Source organism: Haliaeetus albicilla, chromosome 10, assembly GCF_947461875.1.
Source record: "Haliaeetus albicilla chromosome 10, bHalAlb1.1, whole genome shotgun sequence".
Taxonomy (NCBI): Eukaryota; Metazoa; Chordata; class Aves; order Accipitriformes; family Accipitridae; genus Haliaeetus; species Haliaeetus albicilla.
The window spans coordinates 33,428,412-33,453,486 of NC_091492.1; the positions used below are offsets into that span (position 1 = coordinate 33,428,412).

The window sequence follows — 25,075 nt, forward strand, 5'->3', positions numbered from 1 at the left end:
GAGTTTTTCTGCAGATTACATTCTTCATTGATATCCCCGTGCAATTTTATCAAGAGAAACAGAAAAGCATATCCTCTTACTTTAGTCTTTGAAGTCTTCTGGACTGTGAGAATCCATTAGAGGCATGTACAAGGCAATAAAATCTCCCTCCTCAATCTCCTAAGAGATCCTTGATGATGCTTCCTCCTATTTTGTTAATCTGTATTATTGATATGTACGGCAGTGAAAGGAAAAGATTTTGTGCAGGGGTTTCCCAATCCTTTCCAGTTATTAGCCCAGTTCTTTACGACTTGCAGCCCCATACAATAACAAAACTCTAGTTTCTATAAGGCTCAACCTCATTCTCAGCTGCTGGGATGCCAGAAATTGGCATCTCTGTCTGCACTGCAGAACCACTGCTTTCCCTCTGCCTCTGGTAATTTGGCCGAGTTTATCCTGGAAGAAGAATCACTTCTTCCAGCTGGAAACCCTTTCTCATTTTTTATCTTACTGCACTTTTAAATAGAAATGTCACAAAACCAGGCTAGCTTGGCAGGTCTTCCTCCTAAAATGAAAAAGGTAAAATTCCTGCTTGACGACTAATCATGTTATGTTTTCCTTTCATAGTACAGGTGCTAGCAGGCAATACAGAACAGCCTTGTGTTGGACCAGGATAAGGGTAACCAGAGTGATCTGAGCACATGGATTTTTCAAAAGCAAAACAACAACAAATTGTCAGACTGGATATTTTCACATTTCCATGTCAGATAATGAGAAAAAGCTGAACCTATTTTGAAGGACTGAAGGTTTTGGCTTTTTTTCTTTTACTTTTTCCTCCATCTAAGTTTATTGCTCAGAATCCTAGCAACACGTTCTGTTCACCAGGTCTCATAATTACACTGTCCTGAATTACTTCTTCAAGCCCCCTTGCAAAACCTGAGCAGGTAGACAATCTCCGTTCCTTGAACTTGCTCATGTTATTCTTAGCATTATATTGTAACCCAGCATATCCAACTGAAATCAGAGCCATAAGGTTATGGACACTACACATAAATAATATATTTAAAGCAGCCTCTGCCTCAGAAAGCATATTATTTAATAAGGCTGTGGACACACATAGAAAGGAAAACAGAAGCAAGGAAAGGAAACATCTTCAAATTCACAGAATACTCCATCTATATCCTAGCTAAATACCAACAATACGCTTTCTCATTTTTTATGTACATCTTCTCAGTTTAATATGGACAAGCTACATCAGAAGTGAAGATAACTGGAACTGTACTTTTTCTTTCTCCTAAAGACCTTCCGCTCATTCTATATAAACCAAGGGAATCTAGACTGGTGCTGGGACAGAGAGAAAGCTGAGAATTGCTTCAGAAAGCCAAGTTTAAAAAATTCAAGTTTTTTACAATAAGAAATTAATAAATCATTTAACAGACCACAGAACAAAACATGTCCCTAAACTACAAAATTTGACACTAGCTTTTACTGCATCTGCTCAACCAAGTCCCCAAAATAGGAGAGCTTTGGTTTTCTTGGATGCCAACCGCAATACAGATCTAGTCTTTTCTGGGTTTGTTTATGACAAAATTAGATGTATACTTTTACATATTTTTACATATGTTCAGTTTTTTTCCTCTCTGTTTTAAATGTTGAAGTGCTTTGTTTTTCCCATCATGTCTAAGCTTTTTACTTTTTCTAGTGGATCCTGTTATCACCAAACCAGCAAAGGGCTATATACATATATTAGATTGTACCTAGTTATGACAAGGAAACTTAACTCCACTTTCTGACATCTTTTTAAGATCAAAGAGAAAATACATATGTGAAAACAACACACCTTTCTTCCACTAAAACAGAGAGAATTATTTTTAAATTCAAAGGTAATTTTCCTCACAAATATTACAAGCAGAATTTTGGATTTTTAGTATGAATTACAATGAAAAGACTTATCAGTATACTGTATTGCTGTTCTTTATGGAACTGCACTACTTTTCTACATATTTTAACAGTTATTGTTTTTTACTGCTGGTTTGAACATTTGGACATCCTGCAATCTATTTTTAAATTGTCAGGACTGATTTTCATGTGAGGTATAAAGTGGTTTAAATACTTACTTTGACTCTGTTTGGAGCTGACGGGTGTAGGAAATAGAAGTTTAGCATTGCAGAAAAAAGTCACTTTGAACTGTAACTACTGTATCTCCAGGGTAGTAATTTTGCAGAATCCCACTCCAGGGTAGTGACTCTGTTATTTTATGATAGAGCTACTAGTAAGTGGTATGAAAAAGAAGCAGATTTTTTTTTTAATTTCACATTTACATTTCTTATATGCCTACAATTTAGTCTCTTTAAATGTCAAGCTTTTTTAAATGAACACTTCTCACATTTTGATGTTGTTGGTTTTTGGTATTCTCACAATTAGAAATGACATCAGTAATTATAAAACAACATTAGATACTCTGAAATCGCAGCTATACATATTTCCGATTTTACTTTTTTTCCTCATCCCTTCTTTGAAGGTCACAAAAATGAAAAAACCATCCCCTTACAAATTTATTTTCTCTGCATTCATTAAACATTAAATTCTGAGATTTCAGTTCTGGGTGATTTGGGTCCATGTCATCTACCTTTAGGCAAGTCTCTACTGTCCTTCTTCCAAGGTGAACAGGACCACTCTTCTGGAGGCCGTGTGTTCATACTGCTCCTCCTGACAACACTCAGTAGCACCTGAAAATACACCTCTACTCAGTCCACAGACTAAATTTCTCCCTAGGCAGAGCATAAGGTGCCTTATATCAGAAAGAGCCTCAGGAGGTATGATGTATGACTCAGACATCCATCTGAATGACCCTCTTCTGCTCTGCTTTATCCCTTCCTATCTAAACAAAATTCCCCCCCTCCAAGCCCCTGCTTTGCTGTTTGCTATCCCCTACAGAAAGCCACTCCAACAGCCAGTGTGAAAGAAAGGAGAAAGAGGAGGTACAACACCAAAGATCTCCCCTGTACGTAGGGAACCTTTCAGGTTCAGAAATGTCCTGCACATAAATCCGGTTTGTCAAATTAATTTTGCCCAGCCCCAGGGCAACGGAAAACAAACCAAAATCACCACAAAGGTGACAGCCCCATTGCTGCGTCCCAGTCCCTGCTCCTGGAGAGGACTGGCCAGAGCAGAGTGCTTTTCCACCCCGTTCAGCTGTCCATGCCCTGTTCATCTCCACGCATGACAAAGGTTTAAGCTTCCCTCCAGATCTTTTAGGCTGTTGCCACTATTTGTTCCCGAAGATGTTATTTCAGGAGCCGTGCTGCCTGAACCGGCTTCTGCCTCCACTTTTTTAACCGCTCCTTTGATTGTGCCACTGTTCCTTTTCCATGGGCAGGTGATGAAGCAAACCGGGGAACCGAGCTGGGTTCATAATGACCCAACAAATAAAAGAATGGTTATTTTTAGCCAATCTCAAGTCCTCAGCCCAGCTCCACAGCAGCTGCACAGGCATTTGTACTAACCCAGCTGGGAGTGGGGTGGGGGAGGAGTAAGTTTTGCTTGACTTAGCAATCCACTGAAAAACATTATCCTCAACGGATCAGAACCTGTCCTCGTTCTGTTGTCTGCTGCCCGTGAACCCCACAGCTTTCAGGCCCAATGGATAATCAGTCCCTCAGAAGGCGAGTCGAAGTCACACACAAAGCCGGTAGTCATTTCTTCTGAGTCCTGGGCCAGTGTTTAATCCATTGTCCCTCGTCCTCTTTCTGGCATCCTGCCTCTGAGGACATCTCACATAGAAAAAGGAATTCTTAATACCACTGGCTGGCAATTAAAAGAAGGATGGAAAAGTCAGAGAATAACTCTCTTAATTGACTACTCCTCTTACTACTTGTAATCTAGAGGAAATCTAATTAATTCTACATGAAGAACGACTATTCTGTAGTGAAGTGTAATTCCTGATCTCTGGGGCTTCAGCTTACCAGTTGTCAAATTATCCAATTACACACTTGTTAAAATCCATTTTGGGGAGATTTTCATGGCTCGTCAATAAATAATTTCAAAAGCTTTAATCCTCAAAAGAAAAAAAAAATAAAACGGGAAGCCCCAAACCTCCAAATTGTACCTCAAAATCACAAAACACATCTAAAAATTGTGTCAAGAAGCTGAAAAGAGTGAGACCCACCTGCTTTGCTCAAGCAGCACCACAGTGGCGATGGATCTATTTCAGTAGGGAGTAATTTGCTGCTTCTTTTTCAGCTATGTTTTATTCAAATCACTAATCTGAAGGGAACCAATTAAGGCAGCATCCCTTTCATTATGCCAAAAGGGAGAAATCTTTTCATAACCACATCAATTAAGAGGTGGGAAGCCAACGGAGGCTGTAGCTCAAGCCAAGGATATCGACGCACTGGAGCGAGGCCAGCGCAGAGCCACCGAGCTGGTCGCAGGCTGGAGCACATGATGAACATGGAGAGGCGTAGAGAGCTGGGCCTGTTCAACCTTAAGAAGAGAAGGCAAATGGGACACCTTACTGCTTTCTATAGCTACCTGATCAGAGGCTACGGAGAAGATGAAGCCAGACTGTTCTCAGGCTTGTATGGCAATAGGAGAGAGGCACAGGACACAAGTTAGAACATAGGAAATTCCATTTAGATACATGGAAAAACAAGTTACCATGAGGGTGATCGAATACTGAAACAGTTTTCCGAGAGAGGCTGTGGGATATCCATCTTTGGAGGTGTTCAAATGTCAAGTGGACACAGCCCAGAAGGACTGGCTCTCTGAGCAGGGCATCAGACCCGCTAACAGCTGGAGCTCTCTTCAGCCTCAGGGGCTCTGTGGTTCTAATCACTCTTTAGAAAGATTCTCTGATTAAAAAGAGGGAGGGGACACACAACACTTCAATGAATATATATTTGAAGGAATGTTCTTAAATCAGTATAAACTCTGGATCCTGATGTGACCAGATTTGCCCAATCTGAGCATAGAAGAAAGCTTTCTGTGATCTTTTGTATTTCAGTAAAAACAATTTAGCAGTCAGAATTAAAGATTGTTTTGCAATATTTACTACTACACTGTATGGCAATGTTGTGTTACAAAATCCAGTGAGTGAAAATTGACATGAAACAAAAGAGGAACAGAAGGAAGTAATCTGTTTTCTATAAACCCAATCCGACTGTACTTCAATGAAAGTAAGCAAGCACCATTCCTGGGTTTTTTCCCCAACAAAAAAACTTTTGAAATTTCTTTGATATTAACCGAATCTGCTTAACATAAAGATATAAAGGTATTGGAAAAATAATCCAAATTAGGTGGTGCAATATTTTCAGTGATTACTGGTGATTCTGGGCACTCAGTGCGAGACATCTTAAGACACACTGACTTTAAAATCATTCAAAGCACTTGCCTACTGAAAATGAGGTCTGTTTCAGCTGGCTGAAACTTGGCTGGACAAAAATTATCAAATTATCAAGTATTTATGAGATTTTCATTCTGAAAACTTGATTCACCACCAAATTATTTCTCGTTTAAACTCATAACATTTTTAATACCAATGGCTTTACAGCAGTGTGAAAACAGGCCAGGACTTCTAAATCTTGCATCCATTGAAGCAGGGACAAGTTCTGGGTGAAACTTGCTCTAAATTCAGATCTGCCACGTTTTCCCGGTCCTTCTGCATTTCATAGCATCGTGTGGCTTCAGAGCAACACAAAAAAGATTGTCAGGGCTGAAGGATTGGGCTTGTTTCAACCCAGTTCAACTGCATGCATCTAATCAAGAAAAACATATGTAACTCGCACTTAAGAAAGAACAGCAGTTGTTATGCAAAGCCATTTTTCTTAGGCTTTATTTCATAAGAAAAATACCCTTGTGTTTGTTCCTGCTTCTCTAGGGAACCCAATTTTTGATGTTCCACATCAAATTGTGTGGCTGTCAGCAGCTTTGCCAGCAGCCAGTCCAAGCCCTCATTACTCATTCCCCAACTCAGACAAAAACTGGGTGACTGTTGCTTTCTACTATTACCGGTGATTACAGTATTAGGTATTAGTCAGCTAGCAGCTGCGGCTTCAGATACAGATTTCTCATCTCTTGTCTTCAACAACAACATCATCATCAAGATCTTTCTCCATGAGCCTGTAGTAACCTTTGGCAGAAAAAGAATTGGATTAAACTGGTAGACCTGCTTGATGGTTTTCACTGCTTGGGAATTTAAATAGCAAAATGTCTGCCTTGATGTTACAATGAACACAGTTACTGTTTCATGGCATGCTCCACAGGTCAATGAAATGTCTAATTGTAAAGGGAAAGAGCTATGGCTTGTTATTTCAAACGTTAAGAACCCCAGGGTCGTCATCAATTCTGGAAGGAAAAATCCAAAGAATATGGCATTTGTTGGATTCTGGAGATAAGGCAACTTTGATTGCCAAGTACTTGTATTATTTTCTCATTTCATTCTCTGTATACAAAATGAAATGCTATGTGCTAGTGACTCACGCATCTGTCAGTTTGTCGGTAGTTAGACAATAGAAGCCTGCCGGAGCAAGGCCAATGTTTAGCATAACAGTTATAATAAGAGTAAGTTGAAGACCAAACCAAGCCATTTTCAACAGGCAGTTCTAATTGGAAAATGAACCCTATACATTAGCCCCTTTGCAATTGAGTATATTCACTTCTTGAACACAGTCACGTAGGAATACCAGAACTGTCACACCGGATTGGACTACTCAGCTGCCTGGTCCATCATTTGGGTACAGGTAGGTGCCAATATCACATGCTCTGATAAAGCATAAATAATTGACATCTACATATAAGAAAAATGGCTTGTAGCTTCAGATACCTGTGATTCAATTAGTTTCTGAAGCGTAACAGATTATTACGTGTTTACTGGATGAAACATTTTCTCCTATTAGCTGTACAGGCTCATTACAGTTATTAGAACATGGAACAGAGTCTTATCTGACTCATGCATTGCATAAAGACTGATTAACAAGCTTTTGAATACAAAGTCCTTCTCTTTGAAATTGCCCAAACCACAGAGAACCAATCCAGAGAGTGGGCTTTTGGATCCGGGCAAAGCTGTGAGATTGACAGTTAGTAAGACAACTTGTTCCTCTGAACTGACACAGCAATATTCCAGAATTAGACTGATACAACAATATTCCAGAATTAGTCTGGGGACAGATTTATTTTTTTTTTTATTGCTGTCAGTAGTGACCCTTGAACAAGATGAAACAGACTACTACTACAATTTGCTAACGGTATCAGTTTGGGAGGCATTGCCAATATAGAAGTTTGAACTATTAAATAAGAAGCACCAGATAAAACCAAGGATTCAGAAAAAAGAAATGGAATGAAATGCAGTCACACACAATGCAAAGTTTAATCATGAGGACTGACAGCAAGAATTTCAGCCATTAGGTAGGAGCCATCAGCCTGAAGTAACAGAACAAAAGAAAGATCTGGACATAATATTCAGTCACAGGATGAATGTATGCCATTGTACAAAACAACCCCCGACCAAACAAAAAACCCCAACAACCAGTACCAAAACCATGGATGTGCCATTTGAAATGGAGAAAAAAACATTTCCAGTGCATAAACAGACAACAATGGCAAGGGACATTATCTGGTATCCTGTAGTACTCTTGGATATCTATTTTCAAGAAAGATGAATTAAAATCGTAAATAGTAGGTGCCAAGTGATGTTACTGGGAGAACGGAAAGTCTGTTTTCTGACATGAAATTGTAAGACCTTGACCTATGTAATTTTAGGAAGCAATGGGATATAGTTATGAAAAGAAAACGGTTGCTTGCAATATCACAATGATCCAAAGGTTTCTCCCTTTCCTATGAATAGATTTCATCTGTGATTCACTAATCATTCTGATTTAAAAGGTCCCTCTTCAGAAATGGGTAACATTTTAATTAAATATTTGAAAACTTGCCGAATATTGTAATTGCATTTTAAAAGCTACGAATTAGGAAGGTAAAAGCTTTTAACTACTCTCTAGACATCTTTTTCATACAGCTGACTGTCAGTGGAAGTGTCTAGAAATATTCACTCATTAAAGGTGAGCAGGGCAGCTGATTTTGGCTGATGTGATCCTGCACTTCTCAGCTGCCAGACAGAACCCAGGCCAGTCACAGCCAAAAGCAGATCCTCCTTGTAATCTGTTCATCTTTATCATACACATGAATGGAGATTCACATTTCAGCTCTCCCACAGAAAAGCGTTCATTTCATCCAAAAGCATCCTAATGGTCAGCTTAGATAGTAGACAGTAGAGAAAAGGCTGCATTGGAAGCCTCCAGTATCCTGTTCCACTCCCCCAGCCTGGACGCCCACTGTACTCCTGAGCAGCTCCCGATAGAAACCAGCAGCACTCTGCCAACCCGAGCAGTGGCAAAGCACTGGAGTAGAATAGGGGACCTGAGGATGAGATGGGGACAGCCACATGTGGTCCATAAGCTCCGGCAATGGCAGCACTTGCACAACTAGGTCTGTGCTCCAGGGACCATGATCCACCCATCACATCTTCTGGAATGGGGAAAAAGAGCCAAGCTGAAACCTTGGTCTAGGAGAAGGCATTCCTATTGACTGCAGGACTGCCCATCCCCATCCCTCTTCTGCAGGAAGGGACCAATATTTTCTTTGTTTTTATCATTAGCCTTCTCCGTTTGGCTTCTGAATTCTTCAGGGTGAGGTTATAATTAAATATGTGTTTGTGCAGCACTGAGCACTCTGGTAGCTAAGTCTGAGCTACGTATCCAGTCTCTAATAGAACATAAGCAGCACTAGCTAAAAATTAAATGTTTTGGATACATATTTTTATAAGGGCATTAATACCCTAAGCATTTTTAAAATCCAGCAGTGACTAGCACTGCCATGACAGCTGATTCCTGTAATTATTAGAAATACTTTTAGTACGGAAATGCTTCCTATATAATAGATAGCCTCTTTGCTGCAGCAATTGATTTTATTTATTTATTTGGTCTATTTATCCAGCTTCTTACGCTGATGGTATGTAGAACGTTTACTTCCTGTCAACGTTTTTGTTAATTTTTTATAAAGAACATTAGGAGCAAGTTGAAACAATAAATTATCTAAAATGTATAATGTTAAACTCATGTTCAGGTTTTGGATACAATATATTTAATATGACTGCCATAAATACAACTTCTCACAAGCCAAAATGGCTCTAATGCGTCTGAGGACAAGACCATGTTCATCTGCAATGGGAGAATGGATTTACAGTCAATGTTACTTTGATAACTGTGCTAGGATGTACCAAACCAGACCTTTTAGCAAAATATCATCTTAAATATGAAGTTTGTTAGATGCTATGCATTATAAAATATTTCTGTTCAACAAATAAAGACAACATTTCCTTTTTACAGCTAGTTTACTAACCTGACCTTGTAAAATAAATATTTCACTTGTGTTTCATACACTAGCAGCTGTGGTGACACAAACGTTGCAAAAACGGTTGCTCTGGTTTCAAAGGTTATTTTGCTCCAACACGACCAGGGACCCTTTCCTGGAGGTTACTAACCTCGTAAGTCACCTGAGATGAAGGATAATGTGATCTCTCTTCCGAACAGCTCACTCAAGTTTGCTTAAACCACCTTCATTTGCAGCTTAAAAAATAGGTCAGTTTGATCTGCACCGAAGCAGCTTTCCTCTGCAAGAACAGAGCTGAGTGTGTGTTTCTGAGAGCAGGGACAGCTCACCAAGTCGGGACTCCTTCGTAGGGTCAGATGAGTAGGAATAATTCTTTGCCTTCACTACAACCTGTTTGTTGCAAAGTAATGAGCTGGACTTTGGTCACTGACTCTGCTTAAGCCTGTCATAAATCAGGAGTCCCTTCTCAGAGGTTTTTTCTACATTTGATTTAAATCTCTCTCTGCCTCACACCTCACTTGACTGTCTTGGAGGCCGATGTTGCACTGCCTGAGGATAATAAATAACGGGCCAAAACCAGAGAGATAATGGAAGCTCAGCTGCTGATACAAGTCTGTGATTCACTGTTCACCTTTGCCTGCTAAAATATGGCTGCGAGGGATGGAGGGTTGTCTTTGGAGTTCTTGCCTCTGCCAAGCAGCCTGCAGCCTCACTATTGTACCATTAATCAAGTTTCAAATCCCATCTTTTCTTCCTGTCCATTTCACTTCCCTAATAATAAGGTATTTTTTAGGTTGATGCTGACTAGATTATAAACATACCTAAGGGCTGTCCCAATGTATTCAGTAAGAAGGGAAGACAGGCACTCCACAGGCAGATGGGTATAAAACTCACCAAGCCCCAGACCGGAGCTGAGATTGATAAAGACTGAAGTGAGCCTGTCCTGCTATACCCTGGTAAGGTGAAAGCTGCTAATTCAGCCCTAGTGCCAGGCAAACTATCCTGCCTGCCAGCAAGTTTGAGATTCTCTGGGCAGCAAGAAAGCTGAATTATCTACTTCAAAATATTAATGTCATGATTAGTATGAGGTAATCCAGGGCTGCTCTGCCACTGTTACCATGACTCTGCAGTACTCAAGGATTCTTGCTCTGGAAGGCAGAATTTTTCTGCTATTTCCTAGTTGCACAGATCATACAGGGCAGTCTATTATTGCTGGCATTAAGATCAGCTCATCTGTAAGGGCTGGGGAGTCTCTCAAGAAAGCAATCCAGATTCACAGACTTTTTATACACACGGGTGCTCATCATCCAACTGCCTGGTTTCTTCATCAGCTTCATATGTCCTACCACCACCTGAAACAGCTGGTCCACATCCATATCTTTACACCTAATAATGTCTTGAATAGCAGGGCAGCTACATCTGTGTGAGCCAGGCTGACTCTAATATTCAGAAATTTAAAACAAGTACGCTGACAACAATTTATCAAAAATTGAAGGTCAGGAACATGCAACCTTTTCAAGAAATTTCTGAAGGGACACTGAGCATCCTGTATATATTTTTTTCTATATTCTAGGAGAAAGTGAAGTTAACACAGTGTATTTGCTAGTCAAAGGACTACTCTGATTATGGATTTATCAACCCTGGGACCAACATGTCCCCCTATGAGATTTATGAAACAGGTGTTTTGCCCTGATTCCTTATAAGATTATTAAATAAAGGGAGAGCACAGATAGAATAGGTTTAGGGCATATGCACAGGTAAGACAGATGATTTACAGATTCAGAGCTGGTTCAGTTAAGAACCAGCCCAGGTATTTTATTATCCACCATTTTTATTATTATTATTTACAGAACAGATTTCAACTTATCCATTTACCAGCATGTCATATCTGCCCTCTGCCTTTCTCAGTGGGGATTATCTTGTATGTACACAGATGGCTACAGAGCTTGTCTGTCTCTCATCCTCACCTAATCATTAAGGTTCAACAAAAGGTGAACTTTCATAATTATGAAAGAGCTGACAGAATGTATAAAAGCAACAATAATCAATAGCGGCAAATGTACAATTTGAGTGATTAAACCTGTGCCATTTATCACATAACAAAATGAGAGTGAAACAAAATAGGGAAGAAACACTAGAAAGAAGTCAAATAGGTATTGGAAGCTGATGTTTTAGGATGCCAGTAAAAAATAATGTCATATTCTAGAAGATTCAGGCATATTATTCTCACTGGCTGTCACACTACATTGCAGCTCCTCAACTCAAAAAACCTCAGCAGTTTAGTGTGTTCAAGACAGTTAATGAACAAATGGACCGTACACCTTTGTAATACCGTATTTCAAAGGTCTGAAGAGGTGCTAGGGTTCCTGTCTCAAAGGATACCCTATTACAGGTAAATGTTAAGAGAATGATATTTAAAGAGAATTAATATCTATGTTAGTTGACAACAAAGAACAACATAGAAATTTTTTGCTTCTTCACTATTTACTTGTGATTTTTATTTTTTTTTTCCTAAAGTGCCAATTTTTCAATAATTACCATGGAGTAATCCTCTGGCATTCCTTGTCCAGAATTCTCCATCCAGAATAAAGCACTCTGTTTCTACAATTCCTGTACTGAACAACGTGTTCTTAAGACCCTCTTCTCCAGTTCCCTGGCCACAGACTACCTGGAGACACAAACCTCACAGTGAGAAAGCTGGCAGGGATATGGGGAGAGTTCTGAAGAGTGCCAGTGCAAGAAATGCACAAATTACTGGGGAAACTGTCCTGGTGAAGAACATTATATCATACAAACATCTGTCTCTTGCATAGGGTTTAGTGGATATTTTAGTTTCTGTCAACAAGGCAAGACGTTGCTAAGAGCCACTGCAAAGCAATCATGGTAAAAGGCCAATAATTTTTTCTAACCCTGGCTAAACATCTTTGCCTGTATTTCATCAGGCTTAAGGGAAAGGATCACGCATTGCGAATATCCAAACAGGTGCTCACAGGTTCTTACAATGTTCTTAAACTAAATGTTTTCTCCCATGCTATTCCCCTCCTGCTAACAAGGGCCGACTGGGGTCCCATGCACAGCTTACCAAGAGAGGTTCTGTTACACTTCAAAATTAGAAAAGGTGTTATTAAAGTGCCAGAAATATCAGCCTTCATGGTACCCGCACACCCATAAAATACACCGTACAGCTTTTCTCTTCAATATCCTTGAGTGCTCTACTGTGACTTGTGTTGCCATTATTGGTGTAGGGCCCTGCAGGGGTCTCAAAGGCTGCAATGTTAATATGCCATAGGAAAAAAAAAAATGCGCTGGAGAAAGGTAAGGTGAGTGCAGCAAGTGTCCTAATAACTTCAGCAGAAAGTGGGCATTTCTGGTGTGTCCTGATGCTGATATATACATTCAAGTCTTTCCATTGCAGCATTTTGTAACTCAAAAAAAAGGAAACAGGAAGCTTTAAATTGGCCAATCTTTTGCTTTGCAATTTACAAATCCATAATAGCTAGCAGAAAAGACTACAGAAAACAAAGATGGTGCATAGGTGGTATGTGCTAGTCTATTAAAAAAACAAAGCTCTGCCTAATGTTAAAGCAATAAAATGTTCTTTTGAAAAATTAACCTATAATTGAAATATTCAACAGCATTTCTGTTTGGTGCTTCTAAACATGAAATTACATGTTCCGCTAAGAAGCCCAGCAAAACTAACCCAAATTAACCCCAGACTCCAGAAACAGAGAAATAATATAACACTTTGTTTTCACTGTGGTTCTTTCTAAATGGAAGAGTAGAATTTATTTATTTTAAATTTGTAAATTACAAACTGGCTTTGCTAAGATCACAGGGAAGTCTGAAGTACCATACTAATCTAAGTTAGGTGTCTCGAAAGGTCTGCACCTGAATCATCATTTCCTAAGCACAAAGTGAAGTACAACAAAGATCTGGAGATTTGTGATACCCCAGAGTTTCTTCCTTGACACTCCAGTTAATGCAAAGAAGGTTAAAATTATTCCCAGTCTGTCAATAATTAGGGGATCCCTGCAATTTGTCTTTGCTTTCTCTCTTACCCATTATCCCAACACCTGTTGCCTTGTAAAATGCCACCTACTGATAACTTTATAGTCTTCCCATGACCTTTGAGCATAGAATTTTGTGCTTCTGGAAAATGGGCTTTTTTGTTCATCTTTTAATGGAAATGAAGAGCGTGAGTTGATTTGTAGCAACAGCCAGGAGAATCTATCTTTGTTCTTATGAACTATATTTTGCCACTATATCACTTGATACTAAAGCATGGATCGTGGGCATGTGTGAGAAGAACTAGTGTTCTCTGCAACCGCTGGAACCACTGGGAAAGAAATCTTTCCTATTCCTATTAAGGGATGGAGCGAATACCCCCCCCTACATCTCAGATTATGTAAATCAGATCACCTCTACAGCCTTAACCCTCAGTACTCCAGAACTCGTGTGGCTGCACATCAGGTCCCATCTGCAGACCTGAAAGCCTCTTCTCTTATCAACAAACCAGCAGCTATCACCCACTGTTCAACAGCAGGAACTAGCCCATGAAAACAGTTGTGCAAAACAAAGGGATTAGTTATACAACTCTGATTTGTTAGATGGCCACAATACCAGTCGGTGAGAGCTATTTCAACTGTGGTAAACACCTTGGCAATGAAAATATGAGCCATTACAAAAAAAAAAGAAATATTTTTGGTGAAATAAAGAATCACAACATCTGAGTAGTTCTGAAGCGGGTAAATAACGATAATAGCCAGTTCTGTGAGTCTGGAAGTGCACAGAACACCTTCAGCCTTCAATAATGGCATAATTAACTGGCTATCACTAGGCAAACATCCAGGTTATGTTTCTTTAAATGCTCCAAGACTGATTTTTGTTTTTCTTTCCGTGTTAAATAATCATGTGTCAATATTTTCTAATAGATTGTCCAAGCACAGAAATGGGGCGCAGCCACACCTTAGACAAGTATACTTCATCCCTAACGATGAAGAAATGTGAAGGAGAGTGAAGAGGAAATGCACACAATTTCTGTTTGTACTTGGAATTTGGGTATCTAACAGGGTTTTTTAGCTAAGAACAAGGCTAAAGGATCAGGTATTTCTCAAGCCCTGTAGTTTGCACTGTGACGGTGAAACAACCCATTTGAATGCATTTATGTAGAACAGACATTGGCTATGTACTGTATTTTGTGTTCCCCAGATAATTAAAATTTACTCAGAAGTCATGTCATGACTTTTATTTCTCTTCTCACTCTCAAATGAATATGGAGTCAGAATCCAAAACCTGAAAAAACTGTGATTCAGGAAGTCCTTAAACACTAGACCAAACAAATGTAAGAGTACTTGTGATTCAAGTAGGACATACACCACATTGAACTCAGTGTCCAAGTATAGCACTTCATGCAACAAGAGTGAGTTCTGAACACTGGAAATGTCATGAACTCAGCTTTTGCCTCCAAGAAGTCAGCGTATTGGTGAAAGAGAGCATGGCTGGGCCTTCCATGGGAACCTGTGGTCTCCCCTCATGCGGTTTCACCACTGAACGAAGCTAATTTCAGAAGTTGGTACCTGTTTAGCAAGGTGCTGAAAATTTCTGTCCCTCCCTCCCTTTTCAGCAGATTATTTGCATCTGTCAGATGCTAGAGTTGTAAAGCAATATGAAAAACTTGCAGAATGCCAGACAATTTCTTACCATAGCCAAAGGGAGAACGCCTACTAGGTCCTTCTGGGTTACGTAGATCTTGGAGATTCCTAGATCCGATGCTGTATCTCCAGGATATTCCACCTGCCACGTGATGAGCTGGGTCCCAGGTAGGTCAGTTAGGTCTTCAATTTCAAAATCAATCTGCATGATTTCAGAGGAAGGACCATCCGCACTGCAAGAAAGAAAGAAAAAGAAATGTTCCATTCGCATGACTGATAAGCCAGCAATGTAATTGCTTTTATATTAATAAAACATTGGATTAAGGCTCTTCCAAAGAGAGGATTTGGTGGGATGATGGATTTAATAATGAATTAATCATTTGCACTTGTCTTAAGGTTTCAGGGTATTTCCCACACATTCAAGTGCCTTAGTTACACCCTGTGACATGGATCACTAAGCACTGCTCCATTTTACAGGTGGAGAAACAAGAACAAATCAAGGTAAAGCTAAGGCTAAAGCTACAGCCTAAAAATCCTGACTCCGAGGCTCTCCCTTTAATGAGCACATTCTATTTCCTCCCTGTTAAAGCAACACATGAGCAAATCTAAAGGGAATCATCCTTGAAATGGGAAACCACTACATTAAAAGTATTTTCTACTTTTTAAAAAGAGAGGCGTGGAAGAGAGGTCAAAGCTCAGGATGGGGTCTGTGAACCAGGGCAGCAGGGAGCAGAGGATTGGAAAACTTGGAATTAATTTTTGGTTCTACTGCTACCTTGCTGTGAACATCTGTCTGAAGGTCCTTTTGTCTTTTGCTAAACTAGGAATTATAGATAATTTAGCTTGTTGCAGGGGAGGAGAGTTACAAAATTGGATTATTTAATTTTGGCCAATCCGGCCAGGATCCTTGAGTAAAAAACACTAGAAAAGAACAGAGTTACTAGATGGGATTCTCCAGGATACTCTGGCAACATTAGGGTTACTGATACCTTATCAATGCTACTTTGTCTTTACATGCTGTCCTTCCTAAGGTTAGATGGTTCATATAAGCGAATACCATAAAGCAGAAATGTAAAGACGGAAAAATGGAAAGGTGCAATTGCTGCAAAGCTTGTTATAAAATCAGCTACTGTATAGAAAGCAATGCAGTGAAGTGTCTATTGTGTATCTTGGCAAGGTGAGCTCCATAGTCCAGTGGCATTTATAGAGACAAGAAAATACTCAATTTACTGTAAAGTTGTGAGGAATGCAGAATTCCTTAGCAGTGCAGAAATCCAGGGGACATTGAGAATGACAGTGCTTTTACCTCTGAAACACTGAAGGTTGAACAGATCTCCAGTGTTTGTCTGGAGGGGAAAGGAAAGAGCAGAATTTCTTTCAGTGGGATAATGCTCAAGAAGAGAAAGAATGGCACAGCACTGAAGTGCCACAAGCCACTTGCATTGGACAGTGCAACTAGAAAAAAGAGGGAACATTTCAGCAACTAAGTAGAGAATCCCCCAAAACCCAGCAAGTTTTCCCAGCTGATGTGGAAAAAGAGCTAAAACTAAGCATATTTTTTATGAAGACCAGTTATGATAACAGCCTCAGTTTGGGATTCTTCCCAAAATACTCAGAGATTTTTATCATGCTGGCTGAATCCAATGCATTATCCAAAGCCACCACTTGAAGACTTTAATCTGATCATCTTTAAGGTTTGGATTTTACTGGATGCATTGGGTTGTTCCCATCCTGGATGGAATTTAAAAGGAGCCTCTGTGGTTCCAGAATGGAATTTCTCATTTCTTCATGTCAGAAAAAAAAAAAAAGAGCACAATTTCTAAACTAGCAGTGAATGCAGTCTTATTTCATGCTGCCCTAGGTAGGATCAGAAAGCTGCTTTATGCAGCTGTGACTGCTGAAACTCGGTTACCTTAATTGTATGAGCAGGAATAGGCAATGCGTTGCCTATAAATACTTGGCAGTGATCCTGTTTTGTACAGTATACAGTATGTTCTATCACAGTTTCTGTGTTTAAAGAACTAATTGAATCTTCATACAATGAACCTTGGTTTTGTGATTCTATTCAGGGTGCCTTTCTTTATTATTGCATTGGTGTCTGCTACTACCTGTCACCGGCTTTGCCGAATTGGTGCTGTCACCAGAAATGTGTCCTGTAACAGCAGCAAGGGACTGCTGCACAGGAGGGGACTGCACGGCAGAATACCACAGAAAAACCAAATGATCGTCAAAAAAGGCAATCGGCTTCATCTTTTCCAGGTATGTTGGAGATTAGGAGAAAAGGAATAAAATGATTAGGACACAGGAAAAAAAAAGAGGGAGTGAAAGGCAGTGGAAAAGATGGGGAGAGAGAAGTGGAGCATGGTCCTTATACTCTTGAACTACAGCTCTCATATAGCACAACTACACTAACCCCAAAAGAATGGAAATTTTTCTTTTCACTTCTCCTTCAAAGCAGGTGTTTTAATGAAGCATTTCTTGTAGCAGAAAACCCCCATTTTGCTACCAAATGCAATTTTGATAGAAATTATTTGAACTAGTTCCTCTTAGAAATACTAAGCACCTCCAAATGACAAGATTACAAAGCACCTCAAAAATCAATAAGAATCTCATTACTGCTACTAAAGATGTATAAAAAAAAAATGTCGAAGTATTGCGTGACCTATGATCACACCCAGGCTGTCAGCACCAGGTCAGGAACTTTTGTTTAATTACTTTACTCATCACTTACTATGATGATCCTTCCATGTATAAGTCCCATGGATCTGTGTCCCCAGTTTACAGCCTTCCTAAGCAGTATTTAGCAATTGAAATCTTTCATAAGCCAAAAAGTTACCCTTCAGAAAATACAGTTAAAAAATGTAAATGGAGAAATTTGGACAAATAGTATTCATTACTGGAGTTCAGTCACATAAAAATAGTTGTGGTTTTTCTTTTAAAGTCAAGGTTGCTTGATACAATAGTAATATTTCTATTTGGTAGTCAGCCACTGCTACTTGAAATGATGCGCTGCCTAATCCTCTTCAAAGTAGGCATACAATTTATGGTCTCTATAATGCAATAGCATGTTGGCAGCTTGTCTTTGCTAACGCTAAACCCATTATTGCTACCAAGACTACAGCAACAGTGTTAGTTACAATATGGGAGGCTACATGATTAGAAAGTTTAGGATGGACAAACCCAAAGGTTCACAACAGCAATCCAAGCTGAGTTGAAGAGTGGTCAAAGAGAAAGGGTTCTTGGTGCTAATTTAAAGTCAAATCCTTCACATAGGGTTTTGCTGCTTATAGTTGAGAGTTAAACTGTAATGGAGTTCACTGTGTTGCCAATAAACTCTCCTCGTGAACAGAGTCCTGCTGAGCTGTGTGCCACGTAGATGCATTTTTAAAGGGTTTCAGCGCAAGCTGAAGACAAAGACGACAGAAAAAACCCATAAACTTCATTGGAATGGAGTAGTCTGGTCTTTCCTCCTGTCAGCTAGGACAGCACAGGCACGTTCGTACTGTATTTCTTAATCTGCCTTTTATTTCCTAACAACAGATCAAGAAGCTCTGACAAATTAAGAACAATGGGAAACTCTGTCCTGTCTCTAGGGGAGTATTTCCTACCTCTACAGAGCCATTCTGCACCTGCTTCTTCTGACATGTCCCTGAAAGGCAAAATTTTTAAAAAAAGTCTCTCTTCTGCCCTTTCGGCCTGGGAGTCCTTTTAAATCTGAGAGGCTGGTATCAAGGCCCTTGGCCAGCTGCTAACACTTGTGCCATTATGTCAAGTTTCTTTAGAGAAAGAACCAGCCACTCTTCTGGGTCTTTAGGGATGGTATGCCCTGCAAGACACGGTTTTCAAGAACACACCCTGTAAATCCAAGAATAGCTACTGGATGTTGGCGGTGTTAGTCAATTCAAGTATCCCATTCCTGTTTTCACTAGCTGTGGTATCGGCTTTGATCTTTATACAATGCTCACAAAACAAGATTTGTTCTGAACCTACTAAAATGACCGGGCATGTAATGTTTCTCATAATACAATGTATAAAGTTTTATCACTGTCTTTAGAAGGCTATAATGGACGCAAGAAGCCTAAAGCCATGAATATGCTAAATACGATGTATCACAGGAATGTTAATGAAAGAGCCTTGGGGAGAAGAGACAAAGAAGGTAATCTTTATTCTTTTCTACCTCCACACACGTAACCAGGTCTCCAGCACATCTCTTGCAGGTTATCGAGAGAGTCTGTGGCCTGAAACACTGCACAGGCCAGGCTAAGACGTGGAACAGCAGTGCTCAGAAAAGGAAAAAATGTTTCCAGGGATAACTGGAAAAACTTTCTAGTGTGAGAGAAGGGACACAGCAGCACAGCTGACCCCATGAGACCTGAGGGAGTTTGTGAAAACAGTTATCCCCATTTTACAGGAGAGAAAATTAAACTGAAAATGACTTTCCCATAAAAAGAGGGATAAGGTGATTTATACACTACAAAGTATATAAGATGATTTATACGCACAAAGTGGAATAAGGTGGCATTTCAGAATGAAAGTGATATAAAAATAAGTACAAATCTTTGGGTCAAAGTAAGATAATATGCTATGTTGTCATACCAGATAAAACCACCATGCTAGCTATTTCCAGCTATATCAGTTGGGTTGCAGAAAGGTTTTAAGGCATGCTGTCATCTGTGCTGCCACTGCACAAAGCTGGCAGTGGCAGTATGTGTTAAAAATAACTTCTTCCTTGCGTGGTAGGAAATAATATAAAACAATATGAGATGTAGAATAAAGGCATAACAAAGAGCAGTGAAAACAAAGCATCGCCACTTTGTAATAAAACCCCAAAGTTTTCTGAAATGATTAATTTCTGATACAGTTATTTGGGTTTTTTAAAGCTTTTTCTATGGTATTTTCTTCAGAATTTAAACAATTTCACTAAAAGCAGTTTTACAACCCTTTTTTTGCCAGTCCCTTTTGGAATTGCAAGCCATTACTCCTAATAATATCACTAAAGAGTACTAAGAGTTCCTAACCAAACATGAGGAGGTCAAAGGGAATTCAAAGGACCACTAGACAATCAGCCTTTCCTTTGGTTTATTTGCTTTTTCTTGTACCTCCTTCCCTTCTGCTTAATAGTCTCTTCCCCAACCCTAGAGCTCCCCTATAGCACGCAAGCATTACACTTACGCTCCTCTATAGCAGCATATCCCTAGCAGTAGTACCAGAAGCGTGTGGACTTTATCCATTTTGCAATGCTACTGAGAGCACGCAACTGAGTAACATATTGTCTTCCCGCCTAAACAGATTTTGGGTGGGAAAAAACCAGGAAGAGGAAACTAAAAGAAATTAAGAAAAAAAATCACAGCGAGAAAAAGAAAAATGACCTGTTACAGAGGAGTGCGAGAGAGAGAAAAGTAGAAAATGAACTTCTGTCAAATGTAGATAAAAGGACAATGATAGAAAAGTAAACAGTGAGGCTTGGAGTGCGTAGGTGCTTTGTGAGAAACACCTAAAAAATCCAGATGAATGGGAAGCGGAGCTAGTGTAGCCAATAGCCAAAGAAAGAAAAAATAGTTTCAAACTTCCTTTTCCTTTGAGTCAGTCTTTCCACCTATATTTAAAGTAGTCAGTAAAGGATCCTAATAATCTTCTAGTTTATCTTCACCAAGAAAAGATTGCCTGTCTAGCCTTTGCTGAATTCTTAACTAATACCCACAACTCTCATTTCAGGAAAGAGCATAATTTTATTTGTGAGGGGGGTTTTGTTTGGTTTAAGAAGCCTTTACATGAGAGTCAAACTGTTGTGGCAGGAGGACACATTTGCATTCCTCTCCATATTTGCCAGAGAGATAAAGATGACATCTATTCTGCATAAAGAGGCACTTGCAATGCAGTAAACTACTTCTGCTTGGCATGTTTGATAGCATCCAAGAAATTACATGTATAGGGTGTGTAAGTAAAAAATGTGGGATCACCGACAAGGAGACCATAATACTGACATCTGAGGAATATAAAGCACAGAATGAGAAAGGAACACTATGTGTTATGGTAGGCTAATTTATTTGGGCTTTTCTTTGGTGCTCATCACCACACAATAAGCCTTTGCTTTGGAAATGCTGATAACTTCTTCCAATTCAGCCAGTGGTGATGTGAAAATCCCTCTGCAAGAGATGATGATGGGTGTAAACTTCACATCCACATTTAATCTCCTTTTTATGTGTTTTTTTGTGTATTTTTTCTTTAACGTTGGCAACCAAAACATGCTACCTTTAGGTTTCCTATGCAGGTCTACCCTAAAACAATGCACACAAACTTGTCTGCTTCAGGCAAGATTTGAAGTCTTCAATACAGTATGGGAAGACAAAGCTGAGAGCAGCGTTCCACTACCGATGTGCAGTCTTTGGAAGCTTTATGTCTCTGGGTTGGGGTTCTTTTACCAGTCTCTCGTGTACAAAACCCATAAGCTGAAAGCCCTCAAAACAATCTTACAGGCAAAGAGACATTCTTTATTTTAACAAATGTGATTGTCTTTTCCTTCTGGTTTCTGAGCTAGAGTGCAATCAATGAATATTTTCCACCTTTTTTGGAAAAGCTTTTATACAGGATAAAAATCACATAATTTCAGTGAACTATTTTATTCCTACAACTAGGATTTAGAGGTAAAAAATAAAATATTGGAAGATTTGACATTAAACATAACAAGTTAACAGTATGATATTGCCTTTCACCAGCTGAGGAGCTGGCTTGGCTCCAGAATGTGAGCTCAACATATCCAACACTTGATCTCCAAAATCCATTCAGTAGGTATGAATCTAGCTGGCAAGGTGAGCAGGATTTCCACCTTTGAAGTTGAAAATAAAATGCCTGAGTTTACCCCAAAAGTTAAAATTTTATTAAAACAAACCCAAATAATGTGGTGCAATACCTGCACCATATGTCGCCAGTGAACTAGTCTATACATACTCTATGCGTCAGTCCCTGGCCCCAGTCTAAACAAGTAACAAAAAGGAAGAAATATTTTAGACAGGAAAGTGAGGCATGTGGCTTGGGCCTTCCCAAGGTCAGAGAGGGTATTCTAATAAACAATATCTGTAGAATCTAGCCCACTGCATTACAGCAAAGATCATTATTCACCATTGATATATCAAGATAAGGTGATACATACAGCAGTACTTTAATTTTATTCATTGTCATCTTACTATTAAAAATTCAGTGATGGGTAGGCTGAAAAGTCATTTTTCTTCAGGAATCAGTGTATGAAGTGAACCAACTAGCAAGAAAAATCACAAAAGAATGAGTCTGCTAATCATGTAATAAAGTTATTTAAAAAAAATTGATCCATCTCTCTGGAGCATGACATCAGCAGTGCTGGTTGAGAAATATTTGCTGAATTATTTATTTGACTTTTTTTTTGCTATTTTCAAATAAATTATTCACTATACAATTTTCCAGCTGTTGATAGCACTTCTCCCAAATAACTGAAACCATTCAAAAGTGGGTAAAAATTAACAAACCTTTTAATATAATATAAACTTAAAACATAATTTCCCACCAAGCCAGCATTTCAGTTCAGAACCATGATTCTGAGCATCTCTTGACATAGTAAATCCAGTGATCATTTACCACATTATACTAAGGGAATGGTAAATCAACATTGACTTTATTACATCCAGTCTAATAATCATTCAATAAATTATTCAACACAGTAGTCAGTAAACCTCAAGTACTTTTGAAGCAGCCCAATCATGTGGCAACCGCAGAAAAACCACAGTTACTGTGCAGGTGGGATTGAATTGCAGGGCTAAGAAAACAGTTTTACTGACAGTACGAAGTCTAATAAAACACTGCAAATACATTGTCAATATGGGTTTCTCTACCTGCTGTTTTTATTGTCCTCAGCATAAAAATAACAATAACTCACATATAAGTGTGATAAAACTGCAAAATGAGGAAACCAGGCATCCAGCCACAAATTATCATTAATTGGTATAGTTTCTACAGGATCCATCTAAGGCTCAGACTACCCTGTACAAGACAACTGCAGAAAGTGATGATTGCTGTCTTAACTGACAAAAGCAAAAAATAGGAGAAAGATAACATAATAGTCATTTTACACATAGGAAAACCAAGCATAAAGGCCTCATTTAAATAACACTTCAGTATGCGTGGGAGTGATGTGTTGACTCCATATCCTTGGTTTGCCCAGGACTGGCAGCGCTATAGGAATTCAACTCTTACATCATGACCCCCAGACCTAAGCTTTTAGATCAATACCCGTCTTGAGTGTTCCTAAAAAAAGCCTGAGATATTTCAATCACATTACAATTTCCCAGACTGTTAACATTGTCACTATCACTTCACTATCACTGTCTCCTGAAAATTAAAGAAACTTTTTAAATTAAGAAATTAAAGAAACCTTGTGAACAGGAGTCACACAAACATAACACTGATCAGCAGGGAATAAGACCCAGTATTTTCATACTAAAACATTACAGGGCCAGTGCTCAAATATTTGCTATTGAATAATCCCAGTGTACTAAATCATGAGATCAAGCACTGTGCTCAGTACACTGCCCTGCAGCAAAATTCATTCCTCATCCTACAAATATTTATCCACCGAAAACCCCTTATATACATGAACAGCAAATTCATACTTGTGCATAAATATATGTGGGATTAGACCTGCTGAATTCAGGTTAAGTCTTTTTTTAGTAGTTATTTAACCCCAAAAGGCAACCATATAGACATTGTTATCTGCATATGTACTATATAAGAAAGCTTCCCTTGGGTTCAAGAATATTTTAACAAAGGTAATAGGGCTTTGTTCCCATGATGACCACACACAAGCCCAAAGGAAGTCCTTGGCTCCCACGGATATATGTGCCCGTGCAGGAGGCACTTGCTGAGTCTGAGACTTAACGCAATACTCTGTTGCCAAACTAGCCCAATTACGATTAGGCAAAATTGAGCTGAACAAAGAGATAATCCAGTCATTGACTCTGGTCCTGTGAGATCCACCCCTCTGCAAAAGGGAACGTCCAGAATATGTATAAACAGCCTTAATTCTGTCTTCTACAGAGTGCCTATCACAAGGTCTACAACAACGTTTTCCAGGCTATGATCACAGTCCCGGGTAGAAGCAATCAAAGGGGCCACAAGGTGCTGAAGAGTAAAAATCTTACTCCCCTAACTCCACCTGTTATTTCCTTTCACGATTGCATGATTTTGCTCATCTTCTGAAATACACAGCTAATAAATCTCTTGTATAAGGTTATCATGGCTGCCATTGATAGAGTGCTTATTTTTATTTTTCTAGCAAATGTAATACATTTTAAAGGTTCAAGCAAGGAATCACCAGCCTGAAAACATTGAGAAACTGGTCAGAAAGGTACTTGTAGAGTAAGTCTCCCTGAGAAGTGATACTTTACCAGGCTAAGTTACTATTTTCACATTCACATCAAAGATGTAGCATTTTGCTGCTTTATGATCCATGCTTCAGACATCAGCTGCTCGCCTTGATGCCCATCTTGGTCATTCAACTTTGGAATCCAAAATTATTTTAAAACTACCTCCCCTATCCACTTTTTAAAAATTTAATTGTAGTCTTAAGTCCAGTGTAGAAGATTCAGTATCTTAGCAAGTAGCTCCATTCATGTCTCCGAGGTGAGATCTATAACATACCTTTTATATGCCTTGCTTATTAGTGTAGACACTGGTTCAACAAATGCAATTATACATAAAAGCAGCTTTACATTTCACAAGACTCAAGGCCTCAATATATTTCAAATCAGTGGCTTCTTTGGAGACATCTGCCAAGGCATATCCAATACATGAGATTAGTATCCTCAACTACAGGAACTTCCTCTGTTGTGAACTATTCAGCAAGTATTTCTGCTGAACTCATACATCTTGCAGAAATGCAAAGTTCCTTTCAACTAAAAAAAAAAAAAGTTTTCTTTACCCAAATATTCAGTATCTACCAAGTCTAGGATTGAGAGAGAAATGCTTTCCAGCTTACTTAATATTAAAATAAAAGAAGCTTCCAGAATCTTTTCTTTCTTATTTTTATGCAA

The 25,075-nt window shown here is 39.1% G+C and overlaps 1 protein-coding gene across 1 annotated transcript in view; it reads right to left on the minus strand.

Annotated features, from left to right (window-relative positions):
- TMEM132D (transmembrane protein 132D) overlaps positions 1-25,075 on the minus strand; it is a 271,023-nt gene that overhangs the window by 83,737 nt on the left and 162,211 nt on the right. Inside the window, exon 4 of the mRNA XM_069794893.1 lies at positions 15,067-15,250. Within this exon, the coding sequence (XP_069650994.1) occupies positions 15,067-15,250 (184 nt within the window). The remainder of the gene's footprint in view (positions 1-15,066; positions 15,251-25,075) is intronic.